General features: G+C 35.1%; 1 protein-coding gene across 1 annotated transcript in view; it reads left to right on the top strand.

Moving 5' to 3' along the window:
- Window positions 1-24,370, top strand: part of PCLO (piccolo presynaptic cytomatrix protein) — a 417,562-nt gene that overhangs the window by 321,809 nt on the left and 71,383 nt on the right. The window contains 8 exon segments of the mRNA XM_040472795.1: window positions 445-553; window positions 1,108-1,175; window positions 1,952-2,166; window positions 7,463-7,513; window positions 10,893-11,017; window positions 13,500-13,526; window positions 21,106-21,199; window positions 22,818-22,889. Coding sequence (XP_040328729.1) covers window positions 445-553; window positions 1,108-1,175; window positions 1,952-2,166; window positions 7,463-7,513; window positions 10,893-11,017; window positions 13,500-13,526; window positions 21,106-21,199; window positions 22,818-22,889 — 761 coding nt within the window.

Below are 24,370 nucleotides of genomic sequence, written 5' to 3' on the forward strand. Positions count from 1 at the left end.
TTTTTTCCCCCCTCCCACCCATTCCATGATGGAATATGGAAGTTTATACTCTTCTAGATACTTGTTCCCCATGGAGAAATTATGTTGCTGCTTGTGATTTTTTTTTTCCTACACAAGATTGGCCTGAGCAATATATATTCAATGATGTTTTCTTTCTGAAAGCAGTGTGAACATAATGCATGTGTTTGGTAATGTTTAATAGATTTCAGACGCAACATTTTGCATGTTATGTTACACAGGTCTAATGTGTTCGGGTAAATGATGAAATCAAACTACATGGGGTTGTGGTATTACTGTTCAAAGAACTTTGAACTGATGGTCTCTGAAATGGTGTGCTGAGTTGGTTTTTAAATGCAGAGCCCTGTGTGTCTTCTCTGCCCTGTGGACCCAGACTAGAAATACGACACATTTTTTTTTTTTTAATAATTGAATTTGTCTTTTTAGGGATGCAAGTGTTGGAATGGAATGGAATTCCTTTAACTTCTAAAACATATGAAGAAGTGCAGAGTATCATTGGTCAGCAAAGTGGGGAAGCAGAAATATGTGTAAGACTGTGAGTTTTTCCCCATCTTTTTGTTTCCATTTTTTTGGCTATTCATGGCTCTTTTAATTTAAAATTGTTAAGGTGGAACCTTTGCCAGTCAGCAAGATTTTCAGTAATTAGAACATAAAGTGAATACAAGTTTTTATAGATTTCTTGTGTTCAGAATCAAAATCTAAAGCATAGTAAGAATTCAGCTGATTTTGTTTCTGATATTGTCAGTAGCTGTCCCCTTTCATGCTTTTATTGAAACATGCTTCATTTAAACGAAAGCCTAAACCCATTTAGGTTTCCTGTGTGTGTATAGTATTTCAAAATGAGCTTATGTTTAATCCATAAAGATTTCACCTTAAATAATCATTTTTATCAGCTGACTTTTAACAGCATTGCAAGTATATATTTGGTTAGAAGGGTGAGCATGCTTGGAAATTGCTTTATGTCATTAACCACTTCTCATTTACCTACTGAAAAAAAAAAAAAAACAAAACTCAGGGTAGTTGGAAAAGAGGGACTTTTGTCTCAGGTTTCCTCAACTTCTTTCTCAATTTCTTTGTTTTAATTTTTAGGGACCTCAATATGCTATCAGACTCTGAAAATCCCCAGCACCTGGAGCTTCATGAGCCGCCCAAAGCTGGTAGGTGAAAGTAATCTGCTTTCAACTGCGGGTAAAGGGGTCGATGTAAATGGAAACATCGTTGTAGAGGCAGGTGTAGCTGTAGATGAGGATGTGAGCATAGATACTGCGTAGGCAAAAATGTACTTCTAGGCTAATCAATGTTTATTTATGTAATTGTAAACAAAACCAAAGCATTGCAGCTACGTTTTTAGCCTTCTAGGGAAACACGTATTTGTGTATTAGACCCATTAAAGAAATTCATACAGAATTCTGGCTATGTGAGTTCACATTTTGAATTCTTTAAAAATAAATTCATCCCTTCAAAGGAATCCATGGAGCCATTTATTTGCAGTTTTAGGTTATTTTTAGACAATACTCGATTCCTTTTAGCCTAGGATTATGGGGCACTTATTTTTGAACCTTTTGATTGCTGTTAATAGTGAATAAAAAAAATCAACATTTAATTTCATAAGTACATGATGAAATAGATTTAACTCTATTAGCAAACAACTGTAGTCTTATAAATGTTGATCAGCTGTAACATGAACACTTGTTTCATTAATTGTAGCATGATCACTTGTTTCTTCGTTTAACAAAAATTTATTGAAAATTTTCTATGCTGCAGCTAGCATTCTAAGAGTCTGGGTTACTGCACTAAAGAACAGACCGTGGCTTGTAGAAATTTTCATACATCTGTGAATGTACGTTACCTTGTCACCTAGAACCCAAGTAAGTTCCATGGTGTTAAGTGCCTATGAACCTGAGAAATACATAGCCATTTCTTTTTGTTGTAGTGGAGAAAGCAAAATCCCCAGGGGTTGATCCTAAGCAGTTGGCAGCAGAGCTCCAGAAGGTCTCATTACAGCAGTCACCACTGGTTCTGTCGTCCGTTGTTGAGAAAGGATCTCACGTTCATTCAGGTCCAACATCAGCAGGATCCAGTTCCGTCCCCAGCCCTGGGCAACCGGGGTCACCCTCAGTGAGCAAAAAGAAACACGGCAGCAGCAAGGTGAGATTTGTTCAGTATGACCTCTAAGTTACTTATTTCCTAGCTCCTTATTCAGACGAGGACAAAGGAAAGACGATATCGTTCTCTTGTGATTTTTCATTTCCTAATCATCTCTTGGCCCAAAAAATTGCCATTTCTGAATATATGACCAAGCAAAATGTTCATGAAGATGATGTGTTTTTATATTTCTTAAAATATTTTAGCAGTTATTATTATGAGTAACTTGAAAAGTGTGTCTAATGCTCCCTATTTCCTGGTTCTTTTTCTGTATAGTGGTTGCATCAATTTGAGCCTCTTTGTGTATGAAACATTAGCTTTGCATCTTTTTGGAAATAAGTTACACATTAGATTGGGTTTGATAATCTAAATAAAAGGTAAAAAGGACACAGAGATAAAGAGAATTTAGGACAATAAGAAATAAAGAAAACCAGTAATATAGAATTGCCATTTTGAATTGTATCCCTATTTCCATACTAATAAATTTTCCCTTTTTGCAAGTCTTCATTTGTAATAAATGTTTCTAACCTTATAATTTCCAACATACTAGTGAATTAAAAAAAAAACCATAGAATTAATGTTTTGAACCTTATAAAAGAAGATGAAAATGTAGACAGTTTGTAACTTTTCCCTCATAGATTTCATTCATAATGAAGAAATTCTTATTATGGTTAAAAATATGTTTGACAAAGTTTTCTTGTATTTAAACATAGATGAAGATTTCTCTTTACTTGGTAAGATGCCTGGGAGGGACAGGCTATGCTTGGGTAAACTGACTGTACTTCAGAAAACAAAGTTTGTTTCACCAATTATAAAAACACAGCAGATGTCCCCCCAAATCCCTTTTACTCAGAGAGAAACAACAAAGGTAGGATGATCTTAATCATTGCATCACAGGACAGTGTGTCCCAAAATAAATATAGCAAGGCTTCACAAAGAACAATTTCAAGAATGGTTAGATTCGATTTCAATACAAATTTTAACACAATTATAATTTATCACATACAGTTATGTGTTAGTTTTCAAGAATTACCTCATGGAGGCTCCCTGTCTTCTGACTTACAGACCGATATTTCTCATTCCTATCTCAGTATCTCCAGGTAGGACACAAGAAATGAGAAAGTCGGCTTGAAAAGTTTCCACACCAAGGACATTATAGTTCTACAAGTTTCTCATCCTAATTTTTTTTTCAGCACCTGACATCACCATCCTCCCAGGAAATTAAGTAAAATTTTGAGACCTTCATTTTCTCTTCTTTTCTCTTCATTCACAATGTCTTATTAGTCACTGAATCTTAATCCTCAGAATTCTGATTTTCTATTAAGTCTCTAGTAAGTTTCTGCCTTCTCTGAACCCACCAGTTTTCTTTAGCAAAGCATTATTTCTTTTTCCAACATTATTGCACTCATTACTTGCAACTCCACTCACCGTTCTCTCTTCATTCTCAAACTACCCTCCAGCTGATCTGTGGCACAGTGACCTGATTGGGTCACTAACCTGTTTAAAATGTATCCCTGCTACTAGAATCTTGACAGCCTCACCTGTGCCTAGGACCCTATCCTACTCAGTCTAAAAGGGCTTTCCTTGGGAGATTATCACAGTAAGCATAACGTTCAGTCTTTACAATTGCCTTGCTAATAAATACTCTGTATATTAGAGTTGCCAGCTCATTCCTACTTTCCACAGACATTTTTTTTGGATAGCTCCTCAGTGTCCAATGAAATAAGAGCAATAGGAAGCCTTCATCCATGAAATCTATCCATATTCCAATCCTGCCTTAAAATCAGAAGATATCCATTCTTCCTTTTCTTCTCCCTCCCTCCGAAGTGCCCCATACTTTATGTATGTATCTTTATGTATGTATTTTGTATCTTGATTGTAGCTATCAGTTTTCTTATTTTATCCTCCCAATTAGGCTGCAAGTTCCTTAAGAACCAAAAACCATTTCTTTTTTTTTTAATGCTTTTTAAGCACAAAGTGGAGGGGCTTGCACAGAACAATAATAAAATAAATAAGTAAATATTGTGAATTAAATCATCACTGGCACTTGTCATATATTCTTCAGAATATTTACAGAATTATAGTTTTAACTTTTTGTGTTTTCATTAGGTGTGAGACTAGGTATTAAATTATAAAATATTAATGTAAGAAATGTATTAAGACTAAATATTTAAATATAGTTGGCATAATTATATACTTAGATATTTAGAACACCGTCTAGTAAATATTCTAAATGATTATTCATAAGTAATTATTAATTGGTAATAATGCTCTAAGTGGTTTCTTCTGAGTAAATGTAAGTAAAATATACATCTAAATTATTTAAATATATGTTTGTTATATAAGCTATGTATATGACTTTATCAAATCGTTATTTTGCTTAAGCTATTTCACTATGAATTTTTATCTCCAAAATTTTTATTTTATCACCTCAAGCTGTTTTGTGTCTGACATTTTAATCAAACCTTCTTCAGTTTACCTTTGAAGTTTGAATGCTTTCTTGAAAGTCATGTTATGGGGCTCCTGGGTGGCGCAGTCGGTTAAGCGTCCAACTTCAGCCAGGTCACGATCTCGCAGTCCGTGAGTTCGAGCCCCGCGTCGGGCTCTGGGCTGGTGGCTCAGAGCCTGGAGCCTGTTTCCGATTCTGTGTCTCCCTCTCTCTCTGCCCCTCCCCCGTTCATGCTCTGTCTCTCTCTGTCCCAAAAATAAATAAACGTTGAAAAAAAAAAAATGAACGTCATGTTATAAATAAATGATTCAATTAAAGTACTACTTAGTTTTGGGGCACCTGGGTGGCTCAGTCGGTTGAGCGTCCGACTTCAGCTCAGGTCATGATCTCGTGGACAATGGGTTTGAGCCCCATGTCAGGCTCTGTGCTGACAGCTCAGAGCCTGGAGCCTGCTTCTGATTCTGTGTCTCCCTCTCTCTCTCTGCCCCTCCCCCGTTCATGCTCTGTCTCTCTCTGTCTCAAAAATAAGTAAACATTAAAAAAAAATTAAAATAAATGAATAAAATAAAGTACTCATTAGTTTTAAATGTTCTTATGAAATAGGTCATTGATCTCCCAAACCTTACTGGTCAGAGTGCCCTTAACATCTCACTAGTTTTTTTCACGGGTCTCTTATGCCCAAAGATATACCTAAAACAGTTTTATTTATTATATACTTAATTCATATTTATGTCCTAATATCTGAGTAACCATTGGAAAAAATAATATATATAAAATGAAATAAAAATAATGCATTTGTTTCATTACACATCGTTAGGGTATTGTGGACATTGTACAACTCATGGACATTGTACAACTCATGGACATTGTACAACTATTCAAACCGGGAAATCAGACTGCACCCTACCAAAGTGATTGCCTGTTCCACACTTGTATCACTGATTTCCATGAAGAACATTTTTTATCACTGTAATCATTAAAAACAGCCTCAGAAAGATATGGCATCCTTTAAAGGAAAGTAGCTAGCTCTCATCTGGAAATGTCACTACCTGGAGCTGGTAGTTTGCTCCGTATCCAACAGATACTGATCTCTTTCCTTCCATAATTTAAAATATCCCTCCACACCCTTTTGATTTTACTGCCACACCCCAGAACAATTAAAAATGGTCCATAAGTTTCTACTCAACCCTGAATTTAGTGATATTGCATGATTACATGTCAAATGAGCTACAACTGTCAAAAAGAAATCAAAATAAGTTACCAGTAATCACTTAGCTTTGTGTTCTGTGAGGGTTTTTTTGTTTGTTTGTTTGTTTGTTTGTTTTGCTTTTTGGCTTGCATTTTTACTTTTTATGTCAGTTATTCTCCAGTTTTCCTCATTGGAATACAAAGGAAACTGGTCTTAGGAAAACCCCTGTCTTTAATCCAGATAGAAATAGTTCTAGAAACTTCTATTGTCCTTCTTATTCTAGATTCAGTTTGCTTTTCTTTAAATTTAAACAGTAAAGTAATTTGTAAGTAAATATAACTGGTCACTAACTGGTAGGTTATCTTTTGCAGCCAGAACATGGTTTCAGTATTAATGAATGGACATTTTTTAATGTTTTATTTTTGAGAGAGGGAAATAGAGAACGAGTGGGAGGAGGGGCAGAGAGAGAGAAAGACAGAGAATGCCAAGCAGACTCCGCCCTATCAGCACAGAGCCCGATGCAAGGCTCGAACCCATGAACTCTGAGACCATGACCTGAACTGAAATCAAGACTCAGATGCTTAATAGACCTAGCCACCCAGGCGCCCCTAACGAATGGACATTCTTAATAATGAGCTGAACTAAATAAAGGATACACGGCCTAGAAAATTTAACCTCAACTCTGTAATTTTACCAAAGATTACATTTTCATTCCTTAGTTATTTCATAACACAAGACCTGGAGTATAGCTGTCTTCTTTGGATTACTCTCATTTCCAAGATAAAAATATAAAGGAAAAGGTGACAACAAGCATATCCACCTAAATATTATGGATCTTTCCTTTTCAGGTTAATTATTAAAACAAAGCCAATATTATGTACATGTAGGCAGACAGGGCTTTACTTTGAACGTAGCAGGCTGGCCTCCGTTTTAGTAAGTATCTCCCTGTGTTGATGCCATGTTGCCTGAAATTCTGTTGTAGACCTGGAGTCCAGAACATCATCTCTCCTTTTGTACAAATTCTGCATTGAAATATAACAAGTCAGCAATCAGTCATTTTTGTTAGCATTCTGAACCAGTTTATCACATCACATTCCTAACTGTTTTAAGGCTTTACTGACATAAGGAACTTCTTAAGGAAGTGAGAACTTGCTTGGAATAGGGTAGAACTGTAATTAAGGAATGTGAAATATTAAGAAGTGATTGCCTGAGTGCTTCACTCCAGAAGGGAGCAGAGGGGGGTTTACCACCCATCGAAGGCCAGCAAGAACGGACTTCTGTGACATCTGTGCTCCAGGCGGTCACCGTCTAGAAACAGTGTCTTTGTCATTTCGCAAAAGATCGCTAAAACCTGTAAAATACTTAAATCGAGTGCTTTAAGCCAAAGTATTCATTTCTTGAGTAATTGGAAATGCAGCCCTACAGGTATAAAATTATAACTTCAAAACAGGCTGAACAAAATGAAAACTAGATTTATGTATCTGTAAAATCAAACACACGTTGTGACGTGTAAGTAGATACCATAATCTGAAGCCACCAAATGGATGAAATACATTTTCCAGACAGTGTGCTCCAACCAAATAGAAATTAATTTCACAAGGAAATTGAAATGGTAAATTTTATGAAGGTTTATCCATTAATATATGTTCTTATTATTGCAGCCTACTGATGCAGCCAAGGTTGTCTCTCATCCAATTACAGGGGAAATTCAGGTAGGAGAATATTTTTTTAAAAATCATCATTATACCATCTTCTTCGGCTGTTTCTTCTCCCCTTACTGGTCTATTGAAATCGCAAACACTGTTAGAACTTTTCCTGTTTTATATGTGCATGTAACACATACAGGAAGAATACAATATTATAGAACAATATCTTAGTACAATATACAGTTTATAAAATCTAATTATATGTATGGAATTCTATAATTTGAAATCTGCCGGATGCCTTAGCAGAATCAGTAAGTTTTATGTCTCAGTTTATACTTGTTGAATGTGTTTCAAACAGGACAGATTGTTCTGGAAATGTGAAGATTCCTCTTTAAGAGTTTCATGAGTCCAATACTATTCTCTTTTCTTCCTCCTACCAACAATTGTTATATAATTGCTGAACAGTTTTCCTACAGTAGTGTTTTTCATGCCAGGGGTCATAACCAATTTGTAATCTGTAAAATCAATGTAGGGGATTTTGACTGGGAAAACAGAAGGAAAATAGTGTAAATCACTATCTTTTTTAGTTCTATACATGTGTGTTTCTGTGTGTGTATTGTATCGTAACCCATATTTCTCACTGTGGGTCATCGTCAAAAATGTTTTAAAAAGTGTACTTTAGATAATACCAAAAAGTAATCCAGGATAGATAAGAAAAATCACGTAGAAAAAAGTGACACAATGTAACATAAGAATATTTGAAGATAGTAAGTTTCAGACAAGGGGAAGAGCCCAGTAAGTCTTAGCTGCACCTCCAACATATTCTAGAGGAGATTTTCATGAAAGACTTCACAAAGGACAACAGACTTGAACTAATTTGTGGATCAGCCCAGAGAAAGGGGGCGTGTGTTCCTGGAAGAAGCAATGCTTCAAGGAAAGGTTCTGCTGGCAGAAATAATAAAAGGCAGACATCAGCTTTGCTGCAGTGAAATGCTCCTGTACAGATAAGTTGAAACCAAATTAAAAATAACCTTGCACACAAGCTGGGGGTCCTTGTTAGCCACTGCAGTAGGACGATCAGTAAATATGTTGGATAAGGGAGGCTCATTAAAAGGGATATATAGTAAGATTTCATACATCAATGGCCTGTGTAAGGAAAGCTTATAAAGGGAGGACACAAAGACAAAGAAACCAATGCAGTGATCATCTAGGCTCCCGCTGATGAAAGCAAAAGTGGAGGGTGAGAATGGCATGGAAAGAGGTGCAGAATGTAGGCACCTTGCTGGGCAAGACCCAGCAGCACGGGCCTGGTCACCTCTGTGCTGCACATCTTGCAGTCTCGCTATTTCCTCTTTTCTTTTTCTTTTTTTTTTAATGTTTATTTATTTTTGAGAGAGAGACAGAGTGTGAGTAGGGGAGGAGCAGAGAGAGAGGGAGACACAGAACATGAAGCAGGATCCAGGCTCTAAGCTGTCAGCACAGAGCCCGACGCGGGGCTCGAACCCACGAACCCCAAGAACATGACCTGGACTGAAGTCGGACGCTTACCAACTGAACCACCCAGGCACCCCAACTGTTTCCTTTTTTCAGAAAACCCAACCTGATCTTTCCTTATTTCACAAGCAGCAGAGAAAATGCTAGATTTTCTGAGTTTCTGATTCATAGCTTGTTCTCTCTTACCTTTTTTTTTTTTTTCTTTCCTCTCTTTCCCATGGACCAGCATTTGCTGTGTTTCTTTTATGGCTTGTTATTGTCTGTTCTTCTTTTATTTTCCTTTCTCTTGAGCAGTAATCCTTAATTCTCTAGTGGAAATTTAATAATATTCCTTCTTAACTCGCAGGCTCTTTTCGTTTCTTTTTCAATATTTTCTCGCGACCGTGATTTCCGTTTTATTTATTTATTTTCTTGTAGCAAAACCTTTTTGCAGATGAAACCTTACATGGACACCCAAATCTACCAGCATTGGAGTGGCTCTGGTGGAGGGTTCCTGGGGACGTTTCAGTCTGTCTCAGAAGCAACATCTGAGCAGCCCTAAGATTTTTCTAAGGCGCTGCAGCAGAAATTTTGAAAAGCACATTTTTAGGGTAGCCCGTAGGTTTTCACTTCAATAAGAAGTGGTTTTGGTGCCTCATCAGATAAAAGCGAACTTTCAGGCTGGCGAAGAAAAGAGTAAGTGGGGGAGAATGTCTTCTTGCAGTTTGGAAGCTGTTTTCAGTCTCCGTGAAATTAACTGCCGAATAATTCCGTATTTCAGTACTCCATTAGAGTCCACAGTTACTGAAGTTCTGAACTTTCCATTTTTCCCCTTCCTTCATGGCACTTTCTTTTATGTCACATTGCTTTCAGGATGGTCAAAGTCTAAGTTTTTGCTGTGCTGAGAGAAGCAATTGCAGATCCTTTTTCTGCCACAAAATACAACTGGACCAAAATTATGCTACAGTTAGGAATTATTTTGATTACCAAATTTTAAATAGAGTTTGACTTGTCTAAATTACCCCATTTTCAACATTAAGCCTAGCATACTTGTTTCTTGTGATTATTAAAAATTCGGTTAGTATCTTTATTTATGGATCTTTTTCTTCTGAAATGCAGAGCCCTTTCTTTCTATTATTTGATAAACCAAAACAGCATCAAGCAAAATTGAGGCTTATTCAAAATGATGCCATAAAAATCTTTACATTTTGAAGGAGAAAAATTAGTTAATTCCACAATTTTGGATTATGTGGGCTTCTCAAATATTTATTTGAATTGTTCATCTTTTCCTATTCACTGACAGTTGTGTAACAGCCATTCACTAATCTAGGAAGCAGCCCCTTTTCTTTCCTGTGCAGCTTTAAAAATTAAAGAACAAGATTTTATTATCTTAATCTCTGACCCTATTAGAAAAGCAGGCACAGAAAAAGAAAAGCTATAGGTTATATAGGGTAATACAGGAAGAGATAAAATCTACACATTCTTAAATATTCTTACATTTCAGACTAACAGCTCTATCTTTAAATAACAATTCCACCTACTGCTAAGCATTTGGTGAATACAGAAGACATTTTGTACTAAATTTATCAATTAATTTATTTTCAATGTCCTAGTCACTGTATTCATGAATGCTAACAACATTTACTATTTTTCTAGGAACGTAAATTTGGTGTAAAAATGTCACTAGCGTTTACTGTATGATTTTTCTTCTAAATGAATTTTAGACAGGCCAGAACTTTACCCATGGAAAGAATGAACAGCACACTTACTAGTTATTAGCATGTGCCTGGGAGTTCTCAATTAAATTAGGCATAAACTAGTCTGTTCAGTTTCAAATAAAATGGAAATGAGGGTTGATGCTCCTCACGAGAATAAAAAGAAATGCTGGTAAGTTATTGAATAATAACGTATTGTAGCTTTTTAAAAATAACATCAAAATGATCTTCATGGACTATTTTGATGTCCCTTTAAGCTTCAAATCAACTATGATCTTGGAAATCTCATAATCCATATTCTCCAAGCAAGAAACCTTGTCCCTCGAGACAACAACGGTTATTCGGACCCCTTTGTTAAAGTGTACCTTCTTCCTGGGAGAGGGTAAGTGAAGAAACAGTGTCTTCTAAGTATTGCATCCCATGGATTCAAAAATAGTGTTGGTGTTTCTAGTCTCTAATTTTAAAGAGTTAAATATATCTTCCTTCATTTTATTCACGTCATATTTATTTATTTCTAACAATTAGATATGATGGAAAAAAAATTTGTAATTAAGCCTTAACGGGTTCTAGGAGAGTCTTGATCATAAGAAAATCTGTCTTGATGAAACAATCAGTATTTTGAATCTAGAAACCACTTTAAGCCATCAGATGGACTGTGAAATCATTTAAAGGATTGTTTGTGGCAGATTTAGAGACTTAGCTTATCTTCCCAATTGCATTTGTTAAACTAACGTTCAAGACTCATAAGTTACTGTTTAATTTTATAAGATATTATTAGGTAGCACATTACATGTTCATTAAGTGACTTAATGTATCCTTACTTATATGCGTATTTTCAAATCAGTGTTTTAAAAACTATAAAATAAAATAAGAGTCATATTTGACATGTTGAATATTAAATAAATATTTACTAAGTATGGTAAATATTTGGTAATAAATGAAAAATATCTCTGAATCTCATGTGATTTATAAACTGTTCATATAAAGCAAGTGCTCTTTAGAGATGTTTAATTTTTACATAATAAATGCAAATTGCTATGTTCTGGTATATAAATCACTACTCAAGGTTGGTTTCAAAACAGTAATTTGGACTCAACAGATCATTATACCTTACCTGAACAATTTCTATTAGCCAAATTTGCATCTTGGAACATAAATAATCAACAGTCGGAGGTATGATAAGAAGAATTCGAGACTGGTAATTTGAAGGCTCTGGTTTATTTTTTTTTTTTCATTTTTCATTTAACTTGAGTAACATTTGAATATTGCCTTTTATTTGGGAAACTTGTATTGTTGCACATAAGTAGAAAGAATAACGTAATTACCCATCCCATACTCATTACTTAGTTTCAGCAATTATCATCTCCTAGCCAACCATGTCTCATACAATCCCCTCTACAGATTATTTTAAAGTAGATCTCAACTATTACAACTTTTTTTCTGTAAAGAAATAGTCATAATACTACATGCAACCATTGTAATTTTAAAATGTGTAAATAATTCCTAATTTCCCCAGTTACCTCGTAATATTTTCCTAATTGGTTTGAAGACCTAACTGATACTTATAGAACATTCTTCCCATCAATAGCAGAATACATCTTCTTTTCAAGTGCACATGAAACATTCTCCAAGAGAAACTACGTTTCAGGCCATAAAACAAACCTCAACTGATTTAAAAGCTTTGAAATCATACAACACATGTTGTATGACTATAGTTGGTTTGTTTGGACAGGATCCAAGTTAAAGTTATACGTTACCTTTGAATCTGCTGGTTGTTGACTAATTATATCACCACGGGCAGATCACCAGTTCTTTTGAGATTAATTTTTGTCTTGTTGACATTGACAGAGCCAAGGTGAGCAGGGAGCCAGTGAATAGTTTTGCTAGGAAATCAAATGTAGATAACACTCAGAAAATAATTTGAAAATTTCTAGGTACTATATCCAATTATGGATGCAGCCTTTACTTTTATCCCATTGATTTTATTTAGAAACTTAGAATTGCTGGTGTTGTGGTTCTATTTTTAAATCATTGCATTTTATTTATTTGTAAGGATCACCAGCTAGCCATATAGCAGAGGAAAGGAGAGTTTTTATTTTATGTTCATTTATGTCATAATTAGTTACAGCTGTAATTTGGCTGCTTTTTTTCATGTGAGTATAACAACAAACTGATAACTTCATCCTGCCTTTGATTGGGTCATTAGACCTTCAGTGTTATTTAATGACAATATTATGGGGCAAGAAGAAATCACTGCCTAGGGTGTATTTTTAATTGGCATTTGCTAATGAATGAATGAAAATAAAGCAGTGTCTTTTACTTTCTATCTTCTCTAATAGTATCCTGGAGAGTGTCACCTTTTATGCTATATGAGAGTGCCTGTCTTTTATTTATTACATGATATGTTTTGATTAGACTATTGCAAACTTGAGTAACCAGAAAGGGCAGACAGGTAATATGAATATGTCAGTCATTCTGGGGTGAGTGACAGGAGATTCCAGTATACAGAGTGAACTCCCCATCACAAGCCATCTCCAGTATTTTGTCAGACAAAACAAGCCTGCTGGGTGGGTTCCTCCCCAAAAGCAGCTAATCAGCTGCCCTATTCAACTCGTAAACCTTTTATTAAATTACTCCTAATTATTACAGCATCCAAGGCCTTGGGATTTTTTACATTTAGGAGGTATTATTTCCACTGTAGCTCTGAGATGGTTTTCTGCTTCATGTTATTTATATGTTCTGGTATAGGTCATCTGGTTATTATTCTCGTATTTTCTTCTTTGTTTCTCTTCCTAACTTTTTTTCTTCCTGTCTTTCCGACTTGCCTGTTATATCCTTCACTCTTGCTCTTGGAATCAATGCAGTCAAGTCATGGTTGTCCAGAATGCAAGGTAGAGTTGGCTCATTTTCAGTGTCATGCTGTGCTGTGATGTCTAAAGTTTATATGTACACACTTGAAAATATACATTCACCTGTAGTTCATTTGTATCTTTTTACATGTTGGTATCTATTGAATTAGGCTACCAGAAAATCACTCTGATTACATTACTAAATAGGCTTAGCAGATGTGTGCAGTAGAAAATTGAAAAGTAAAACACGTTAAAAACAGAAAAATGTGAAGAAAGAAATATCACCCTGCAATATAGATATAACTCGTTTTCAAATATAATTTGTCCGCTAAAATACATTTAGCTTCTCATGCGGTAACCCTGGCTTAACTGCTCCTGAGTCTTCTATTCCAAACAAAAACAAAATCTAGAGTCATCTTTCAAAAGAAATTAACTGATCTTCTGGATGTCCAGTACTAGACATGGAATCTCATCTTAAAGACCAGAGTTTTGTAGTCTTTTTCCATGAATTAGACCTGATATTGAAACATTTCCGTGTCTTTATAACTTCTGCACCACCAAGGTATTGCTGTGCAAAAGGATGCCATAACCTGCCTGCTCTCCCACATTAACAACAACACAAGAGCATCCTTCTTTGTTTGCCAACAGTAGGAAACAGTTTTCTAAGAGAGCTCATAACTCGATACATCATTACATTGTCAGCCAAGAGTGTCTTTTAGATACATAACTGGAAGCATTCTTTTGCACATTTCGTTACATTATATACTATGTGTGTTATTTATTTAGTTGGGGAGGTGACTCTTATACCATCTGTAGCAATAAGGTGGTGAGAATTTTAATCCCACACAAAATATTAACGGTACAGGATTTGTTTTTGTCTGTGACATTAACATTTAACATATTTCCTAATTCTGGCAAGCTGTGGCCCTAAAGACGTTGTTTCTGATTTTGATCCTGATAGCAGTTGGATTTTTGAATATTGTAAAGAATAGGATTAGTCACCACACCCTTTCTGGTGGCCAGAAATTTTTTTGTTTCCTTACATCCACTTAATCATGGCAAACACTAAATTTGATATTCTGTAAGGTTGCTTGTTACGGCTAGCTGTCTCAGGACACCATCCAGATCTCTCAGACTGATGGGCAAAATTAGTTTGGTTGAAAGAGATAATGTCATTTTAGAACAGATATTATCAATCCCTTTATGCAGAACCTTCCTATCATTTATCTAGAGAAACAGGGGTGGAGGGTAGTTGTCAGAATGACAATGATTGTCTGTATTTAACTTAGAAGAGAGCGTGTTTTGTAAATGTGAATACTGGTTGAAACCGTCTAGGATGTGCTGGTCACAATTTCAAAGATCTAGAAGTCACTTTCTCATTATATGTTTCATTTAGAAGTCACTTTCATCATCTCTGAGAACTGTCGATGTGAGAAGGAATTATAATGATAAGGTACTGATATTGTAGTTTTGGCTGACGGGGCCAGTGAGTGAAGTCCTGAAGAACTTGGGTTTGAATTTTAGCCCTGCCTCTTAGAAGTTGTAAGCTTTCTCTAAAATGATTTCCTCTTCTGCTAAATAGAAATAATAATAGCACCCCTCCCAGGCATTTTGTGAAACAGAGTAAACCACCAAAAGTGATAAGCATAATGTCCAGCACGTAATAAACTCAATAATGGTAGCTGATATTATTGCCAATAGTATGTACAATTACACTCTCTTAGGGTAATACCACTCAGAATTCCCTAAGCTACTCTAAAACTGGCCTAAATTTGTTATGATATGTGTTTATATACAAATATATATAATTTATATATAGGAAGTATATATACATATACACACACACACATATATATAGGAATATATATATATAAAAGAATATATATGGCCCATATATATATAAGAATATATATATATATGAATATACATATAGGAATATATAGGAATATATATATAGGAATGTATATATAGGAATATATAATTCCTATATTCCTATATTCCTATAATTCCTATATTCATATATATATATATATAAGAATATATATGGCCCATATATATATATATATAGGAATATATATATATATAGGAATATATATATAGGAATATATATATAAGAATATATAGGAATATATATATAGGAATATATAATTCCTATATTCCTCTGCCCCTCCCCTGCTTGTGTGCGTGCTCGCGCTCTCTCTCTCTCTCTCTCTCTCTCTCTCTCTCTCTCTCTCAAAAGAAAAAGTAAATAAACATTAAAAAAAGTTGTGGGATTATTCATATTTCATGATTGGCTACATCAAGTAGCCAGTGGTCAGTTATCCCTACAAAAAAGGAGATACAGAAAGCTTGGGCTACAGCATTACACCAAATTATTTAACATCACTGTATAGGAAACTAAACAACTTTGAACTTCGTTTTCTTCAATAATAAAATGTAATACATCTGTCATTCTTAAAATTAAAAAAAAAAATGTCCTGTGAACTGATAAGAATTTCACTGGTCCAATTTTCTGGTCTCCTTTCATTTCCTCTTCCTACCCTTGGATCAATATACTCATAAGCTCTGGAAGCCCAAATCGTCAGCACCAAGATGAGGTGAAAGAAAGACCAGGAAAGAACACAAAGAGTGCATGAACTCAGAAGTTGTCCCTGGGTAATTAGGAAATGGAAATGAGCTTATCCAAAGGATCCCATTCTGGTTTTCTCTCTTTACACTGTTTGACAAAGTGCAGACCTTTTCCCACTAATGAGACTATGAGACTTTGCTATGATTGAAGCTGATACTAGCTATCATAATACCTTGAAGTTCCATTCCTGGCTAGACTTTCTCTAAACCTCCTTGTTAGCATATCAGACTATTTCCTCCAAGACCTATGTAAATCAGAAACAGGTGTTGTGTGCATTTACAATTCAAAGGCCAAAACTTGTTTCATTTCAGTGGATTTTAAGAGGAAAAAAGTAGGAGCATGTTTTAAGGATTCATCCAATAAACATTTCTTTAGCACAGACTGTTCCTGACACTGTGCTAGGAGCTGAGGTTAGAGTTGACAAACAACCATAGCTCTGACTTCAGGGAGCACAGGGGCAATGAAGTGATGTGCTAAAAACACACTAGTGCACAGAACAATAGAGCTTATAAAATGGAATATGATATGAGCTTCTTTCTAATTTAAAGGAAAATCCTTAGAGGAGTAATTAAAAATAGTGTGTGTGTGTATGTGTGTGTGTGTGTGTGTGTGTGTTTCTTTATTGGACCTACTGTATTTTTTCAGTAAAGAAATATGTATATGTGTATATGTATGTGTGTGTTGTGTGTTTCTATATATAAGTATGTGTATATATGTCTGTGGTCTTTGTGTGTGTATGTGTGTATGTATGCATGTATGTGTATGTATGTATGCATGTATGTGTGTGTGTGTGTGTGTATATATATATATATACACATATATATATATATATGATTTCCAATAAAGGAAAACCAAATAAAACAAAAGAAATAAAAACCTTCAATATTTTAATTCTATGAGAGTGAAATAGAAAGAAGCCATCATGTCCCATTCTTCTTTCTCATCTATATTTTTAAATTAAAAAGAGAAACTCAGAGTACTGTTTTTCTGTCAGTTTAGGGAAGAATAATTGAATTTCAAATATCTTTTTCTGCCTGTCTTAAAAGCAGATTTACTCATGAGAAAATAACCGGTCAAATTAAAAAATGAAAGAGAAAAGAAATTAGTCAAAACTTCAAGGGGATGAAGGTTAACTTTTCTTTATTAGCCCCATGCCCCATCTTGATTAATTGACTTTTTATTTTCCCTGGTTAAAAAACTTCTCTGATTATCAGATATGGACTCATTGTCCTCATTTAATATCATTATTGCCATCTTCCCAGGAGGGAATATAGTGTGTTTTCTGGACGAAGAAGGAAACAGAAAAGGAGCCCCACTTTTTCCTCACCCTCATTTATGCTCACGTTTAAGAGTCCCTCTGCTTGACCATCTTCAGCTTGTAAATCCAGATTCTGATACAGATGGGAGAAGGTGTGGAGAGTTTTCATTTGTGTGAGATGGCTACACAGCCCGATCAGATCATGCTCCAGGTGGTCGGTACATGGTAGTTAAAAAACAAGTGTCATTGAAGGAGTGGCTTTGTGCGACCATCTCTGTGTCATAAAATTCAAGTACAAAAAAACTGCAAAGGATTTCATTATCATTTACACAGCTCGACCAGGAAGAGTGGAGGCCAGTTGTGTTTACCGACAATAATCCTAAATGAAATGGACACATTGAGTCTGGAGAGAATTAAAGAATCAAATTCATTAATAACATAAAATTCTGCCAGTTTGGGTTATTCCCGAGTGTATCTGGGCAAAAAGAAATATTTATGGTACTTATCCCTGGTTCCACAACACTCTCCTGGGATATACTATATAGAATTTCCCTAAACACCTCTAAAACTTGCCTAATTTTCTGTATGTGTCTATATATACACATATTGTATAAAATTTATATTACATATACAGGAAATCTATATATCTAAATTGAAAGGAAGGACTTTAGATTATTTGGTAAAGAAGACAAATGAGGCACTGCAGCTGATAAAGCCTGAAATTAAGAAACTGGTGGCTTATTCAGATTTTGTGAACCTAATCAAGTTCACAAAAAAAGTACACACAGCTTACATTTAAGAGCAACCAGTCAGTTTCGCTATGTCTGGATCATAGTCCTGCCAGTTAATAACTATGCCACCTTCCCAATAGCCCTTAATTCCACGGATCTTCAGTTTTTTCTACCCTGTCTCACAGAATTACCACGAGGGTTAAATGAGCTAATACATAAAAAGCATTTAGAACTCTGCCTGAGAAAAACTAAGCATTTAATGAATGTTAGCTGTTTTTATTTTAATGTGCTTACTTTATAAATTGCTTTTCACCCACGAACCAAGAACTTTTAAAAAATGTATATGTGAAAAAAACGTGAAAAATTGTGGTAACAATTATCCATATTCATAGATTCAGAAAGGATGATGGCTAATAAATCCTTTTCAAGACATTTTAATAATACAGACCATTTTCACATACATTGACAATATCTGGAATTTTCAAGAAAGTACTGGAGTTTACGTTTGACATTAATTCCCATCTTTTTAAAATATGATGCATTGAATTATTCAGCATTGAAAAAAAAATTTGCCGCTATTTACTGTATTATGAATTTTACCCTTAATGTTTCCCCATGATCTCATTACCTTGATAACAAACACATAGTCCAAAACAAATAGAATTTTTAAAAGTCAGACTACCATATGTTTTTCTTCTAAGTATACCTGCCTAGAGAAATAGCCATGAATTCTCAAGCAGCTACCAAGGCTTGTTATTATCTTGAAAGTGCTCACATTCATTCTTCTGATGTCATCATTAAAAAAAAAAAAAAAATTCAGGCTCCTGGGTAGCTCATTCGGTTAAGCATCTGACTTGGGCTCAGGTCATGATCTCATGGTTCGTGAGTTCAAGCCCTACATTGCTTCAGGTTCTCTGTTCCTCTCTCTCTGCCTGTAACCCGCTGGCTCTCACTCTCTTCCCTCTTTCCCTCTCTCTCTCTCTCTCTCAAAAACAAATAAAAACATTAAAAAAAACCAAAACCATAAGACATAAAGACACATAGCCTACCAAAGTTATTTTGAAATTTTATTGGAAAATATTTCAAACTGAAAATTATAGACAATAACAAATACCTCTGTTTTTGATATTCGGTTCTATCAAATTTTAATATTCTGCTATATAGGCTCCAAATTTTTTTATTAAAAAACATTTTGTATGTACCTTCTGAAACCCTCTGAAACCATTCCTCTGTCCACCTGAGAAAACTACTAAATAGAATTTAATACCTATAATTCCCAAGCTGACTTATGATATTAATATATTTTTATTATATCTACATGTATACATAGTTTACTGTATTAGCTCACATGATTTTAATTTTAAATCATAATAACTTACTTTAGTTATCCTTCTGCAAATTTTTTGCTTAACTTTTTTCTAGATGTATCTGTCTTGATATATGGAGGTGTATTTTATTCATTTTAACTGCTGCTATTTTACTGAATGAATATACTGTATATATCATATTATTAATATGCTGTTAGAAATAATGTTACGGTGAATGTTCTTGAACACATTCCTTGTGCACAGGTGAGGAGAACACATTCCCTGTGCACAGGAGAATTTCTCTAGATAGAAGTGGAATAAGTCAAAGTAGAATTTGCTGGGGGTTTGGGTACATAAACTTCACCAGTTTCATCTAAAATCCATCTAAATTCAGGTAAAAAGTATGTATCAATTGATACTATCTATAATACATGACAATTCCTGTGTTTTCAAATCATTGCATTTACACTTCCCCAAAATTATTTGCAATTTATCTTGAATAAAAACATTGTCAAATCCAGCTTTTATTTTTGTACAGATGAGTTGGTTAGAAGAGAGAAGGTCGATGCTTTATTTCTTAATTTGGATTCCGTTCATGGCTGAAATAGGAGGTCCTGGGAAACAGGAGTTCAGTGGTTCTCATCCTTGGATGCACATTAGTTTTACCCAGAAGATATTAAAAATTTTGATAGTCAAGCGTCACCCCAGACCTATTAGATGAGGACTCTTCGGAGGTGCCAGGCAAGGAGATATGGGTGCATGGCCGGTTGCCCTCTCTGCAGCCTTAGAACTCGGATTCCTAGCTAATCCCAGTATGCAGTCAATGTTGTGAATTACTGCCCCTGCACATCCTGGTAAGAAAGAGAAAAAAGCCAGAGACAGAAGAAAGACATTCTGAAGGTGGGATGCACTGGAGCTTGATTCTCAACAGCTCTGTCTAAAATGGATAGGGTAGATTGTGCCTGCGAAACAGTAAGAGGCATTCCAGGAAGTGGAGCGCATGAGACCAGGAACTAGCAAGAGTTAGTCTGCCCATAGCTGGGAACACACACCACCAAACCCAGGGAGAGGATCCAGTCCTTTTAGAAAAGCCACCTCGTAAAGTCAAGGCACATGAAAGAACTCCAGACAAGTATGTTGGTTTTCAGGACTCTGGTGCCCATCAGCACTGAAGTGTTATCTAGGACCTGAGATCGAAGGCTAGGCAGAAAATTCAGGAAAAAAGCAGTGAAGGTTAGATAAAGGCCTTCTCTGTGGGGTAACATTGGCTAATAGCAACAATGATAGTTCATTCCCATCAGTTGATTGATGTCAAGTATAGATGTTACCATATAGTTCATGTAATTATCTCTTGGGAAAGATTTCCTAAATTACAGTATAGCTGGAACACCTAAAGCTTTTCTTTAAAAAACTACTTGAGGGCAAATAAAACCAAAGGCATCCAACATGTTCTTAAATTGTCATTTTTTATTCAATTTAAAATAAGGCTTAAGATGGTAAGATGAGATGATTGCATAATGATTTAACACAAAGTATCATCTTAAAATGTCTGCACGACCTTCCTGTTAACTATGAAGTCGTCAGTTAAGGTGAATAATCAATGTAACTTTTTTTTCTGTTTTTTTTTTTGGTTTTTTTTTTTTGGTTTTTGGTTTTGGTTATGTAATGATTTTTTTTTTTTTGGCTTCTAATTCAGTGCTGAGTACAAGAGGAGGACTAAATATGTTCAAAAAAGTCTTAATCCTGAATGGAATCAAACAGTAATTTATAAAAGTATCTCCATGGAACAGGTATGCAATGATTGTTTTCTGTGACAGATTTAGGCTAATATAAGAACAGCAATGGCAAAACTATTAAAAGTTTGTAGTCTATCAATTTTGTCACACGGACAAGAAGAAATGAGTAAAATATATATGAGAAAGGTAGCCAGTGAAAGGAAATGGGTACAGTTCAAAGATCCCATGAATGTAAACGTGGGCATTTTGACAAAACAGCCAAAAAATAAGCAAAGACATAAGACCAGTGGAACATTTCCCACCAATTATTTCAAAATTTAAATAGTTCAACAGACTAGGCCATATTTGTCATATTTTGAGGGAAACTATTTTTCCAACTGGCTGTACATTTTTTTTTTAATTTGGCCAATCTCAGGGGCACATGGGTTGCTCAGTTGGTTAAGTGTCCAACTTCTGCTCAGGTCATGATCTCATGGTCCATGAGTTCAAGCCCTGCGTTAGGCTCTGGGCTGATAGCTCAGAGCCTGGAGGCCTCTTCGGATTCTGTGTCTCCCTCTCTCTCTAGCCCTCCCCCATTCATACTCTGTCTCTGTCTCAAAAATAAATAAACATTAATTTTTTTTTAATTTGGCCTATCTCTTTTCTTTTTTTTCCAGTTTTATTGAGATATAATTGATGTAATACATTGTATAAGGTAATGTTAGACACCATAATGATTTGATATGTATATTACAAAAGTAATACTTGGCTATATTTGACTTTCATAAAGAATACAAAGAAAAGATTTTAGTGTATATAAATATATTATTGATAGGCATCTGTGTGGCATAGTCAATTAAGCATCTGACTCTTAACCTTGGCTCAGGTATTAAACTCACTTTTGTGCATTTGAGTCCAGCATTGGACTCTGTGCTAGTAGCACAGAGCCTGCTTGGGATTCTGTCTGTCCTCTCTGCCCTTCCCCCACTTGTGTGCTCTCTCTCTCTCTCTCTCTCTCTCTCTCTCTCTCAAAATAAGTAAATAAAATTTAAAAAATGTATTATTGTACCAGACAACATTTTAGGAATTCTCTGTCTTCTCTAAATTGAGGCCTCGTAAGTCTGACATTGTGAAGCTGAACTGTACAGACCAAGACATACAGATGACTAGCCTCAAGATTATAAAGGAGGTTTAGGATTTGTCCTCTGGAAGATTTCTGATGTGACTGTGAAGTTGAAGCTAGGTATAAATTGTAATCTGGGTTCTTGAATTTAAAAGAAGTTAAATTTACCTGCAGAAATAAGGCAATGCTACTTACGTCTTTCGATGATTTATTAAAACCAAAAAACTCTAATTCAAATATTTTATCTAAATTACCTAGACAGTTTTGCAACCTATGAATTCCATGTATTTAAAGAGCATTTATGGATTCTGCTTTTATTTTTAAAATCTGAGGGGAGTGTTAGAATAACAGGAAATGAGTAAAACTTTGAGGTCTCTTACGAGCAAACACTAGGTTTGACTGTAAAACCATTGGTATTTCACATACTATTTAATATAAACCCACATTTTTAGATAAATTTGAAGTCCTTTTATACACTTAAAGGAAGTGAAAGTAAATGAATCTATAATAGAGTGTGATGAAAATTTATGATGAGGAACGGGGTTAATGACATTTTGATTTAAACTGTAGCTCAAGAAGAAAACACTGGAGGTGACCGTCTGGGATTATGATAGATTTTCTTCCAATGACTTTCTTGGTGAGGTGAGCATCTGATTTCCTTTTCCTTATTCGCTTTCATTATGAACCACCAATTAGAGCTTGATGCAAGCATATTTTTTAAGTTTATAAGATAACCATTTTGGTTAAAGTCCTTCGGTGGATAGAATGTATTTCCTGATTCATCCTTTTCAGTTGATGAATAGTAACTTGAGAAATGGTCTTCACTTTACCATTTGATGTACTTTGTAAATAATTTGCAAGATGAACTAGTAATTGTTTTCATAGGAGATAATCATGCTGTGAATCCAAATGATTATGTTAAAATTTTGAGATAAACTTTATAAAATGAGCTAGATTTTTAAATTGCATTTTCAGGTTATTGAGTTGCTAGTCCTCACTGAATGTATCATTGACTTTATGTGACATTTTACATTCTTATTTCTTTGAAGTATCCTGTGAAAACTCTCAAATTATTTTACAAGGCAAAACTAGAAGTAGGAGAAGACAATAAAAAGGAATTTTATGTAAATTCACATGAAATCTAACCTCATTAATGAACTCTGGCACAGTGGTCAGATTCTGCATTTTTGGTTTGTTTTTGTTTTCATCTATCATTTTTCCAAAAATATATATTTTATTTAGTGATCTTTGCTAAAACAGAAGTTGTGAATTAATGTTAAAAAATAAGCCATAAGAGACTCTTGAATACAGAGAACAAACTGAGGGTTGATGGGGGGTGAGGGAGAGGGGAAAGTGGGTGATGAGCATTGAGGAGGGTACCTGTTGGGATGAGCCCTGGGTGTTGTATGGAAACCAATCTGACAATAAATTACATTAAAAAAATAAAGAGAAATAAACCATGTCTTAAAAAAATAACACCTAGACAATATGATGTCCCTTCCCAGAAATCATAGAAAACTGTTATGTAGTCTAGGTGATGTGAGATCTTGTTTGGTTCCTAGACTGTATTTCTCTTTCCCATCAAAACTAGACCATTTGACCTTTAATTGCAGTCTCATGCTAGTACAGCCACTGGGAATAGTCTTGACCTTCGGACAGTTCTAGGATGCACTGTTATATCTGACTTAATGTCCCATTTCAGAAAACTGATTTATTGTTGTTTTTAAAATTGATTGTTCACATGAATTTAGAGCATATATCCATTGTGTTGGTTCTCATTATTTTATGTCTCATCAAATCCGAAATGCCAGCAACTCTAAATTGCACTATTACTTACGAATCACTAAGAAATGAAAAATGCTGGGAAGTCTGGGTGGTTCATTCACTTAGGAGTCCGACTTGGGCTCAGGTCATGATTTCACAGTTCATGGATTGGAGTCCCGTGTCCAACTCAAGTCCCGCATCTGGCTCTGTGCTGACAGCTCAGAGCCTGGAGCCTGCTTAGGTTTCTGTTTCCCTCTCTCTCTACCCCTCCCCCCGCTTCTGCGTTGTCTCTCTCTGTCTCTCACAAATGAATAAATGTTAAAAAAAAAATGAAAAAAAATGCTGCCAGTTAAAACATG

Source organism: Herpailurus yagouaroundi, unplaced genomic scaffold, assembly GCF_014898765.1.
Source record: "Herpailurus yagouaroundi ecotype Mexico unplaced genomic scaffold, PumYag 100, whole genome shotgun sequence".
NCBI lineage: Eukaryota > Metazoa > Chordata > Mammalia > Carnivora > Felidae > Herpailurus > Herpailurus yagouaroundi.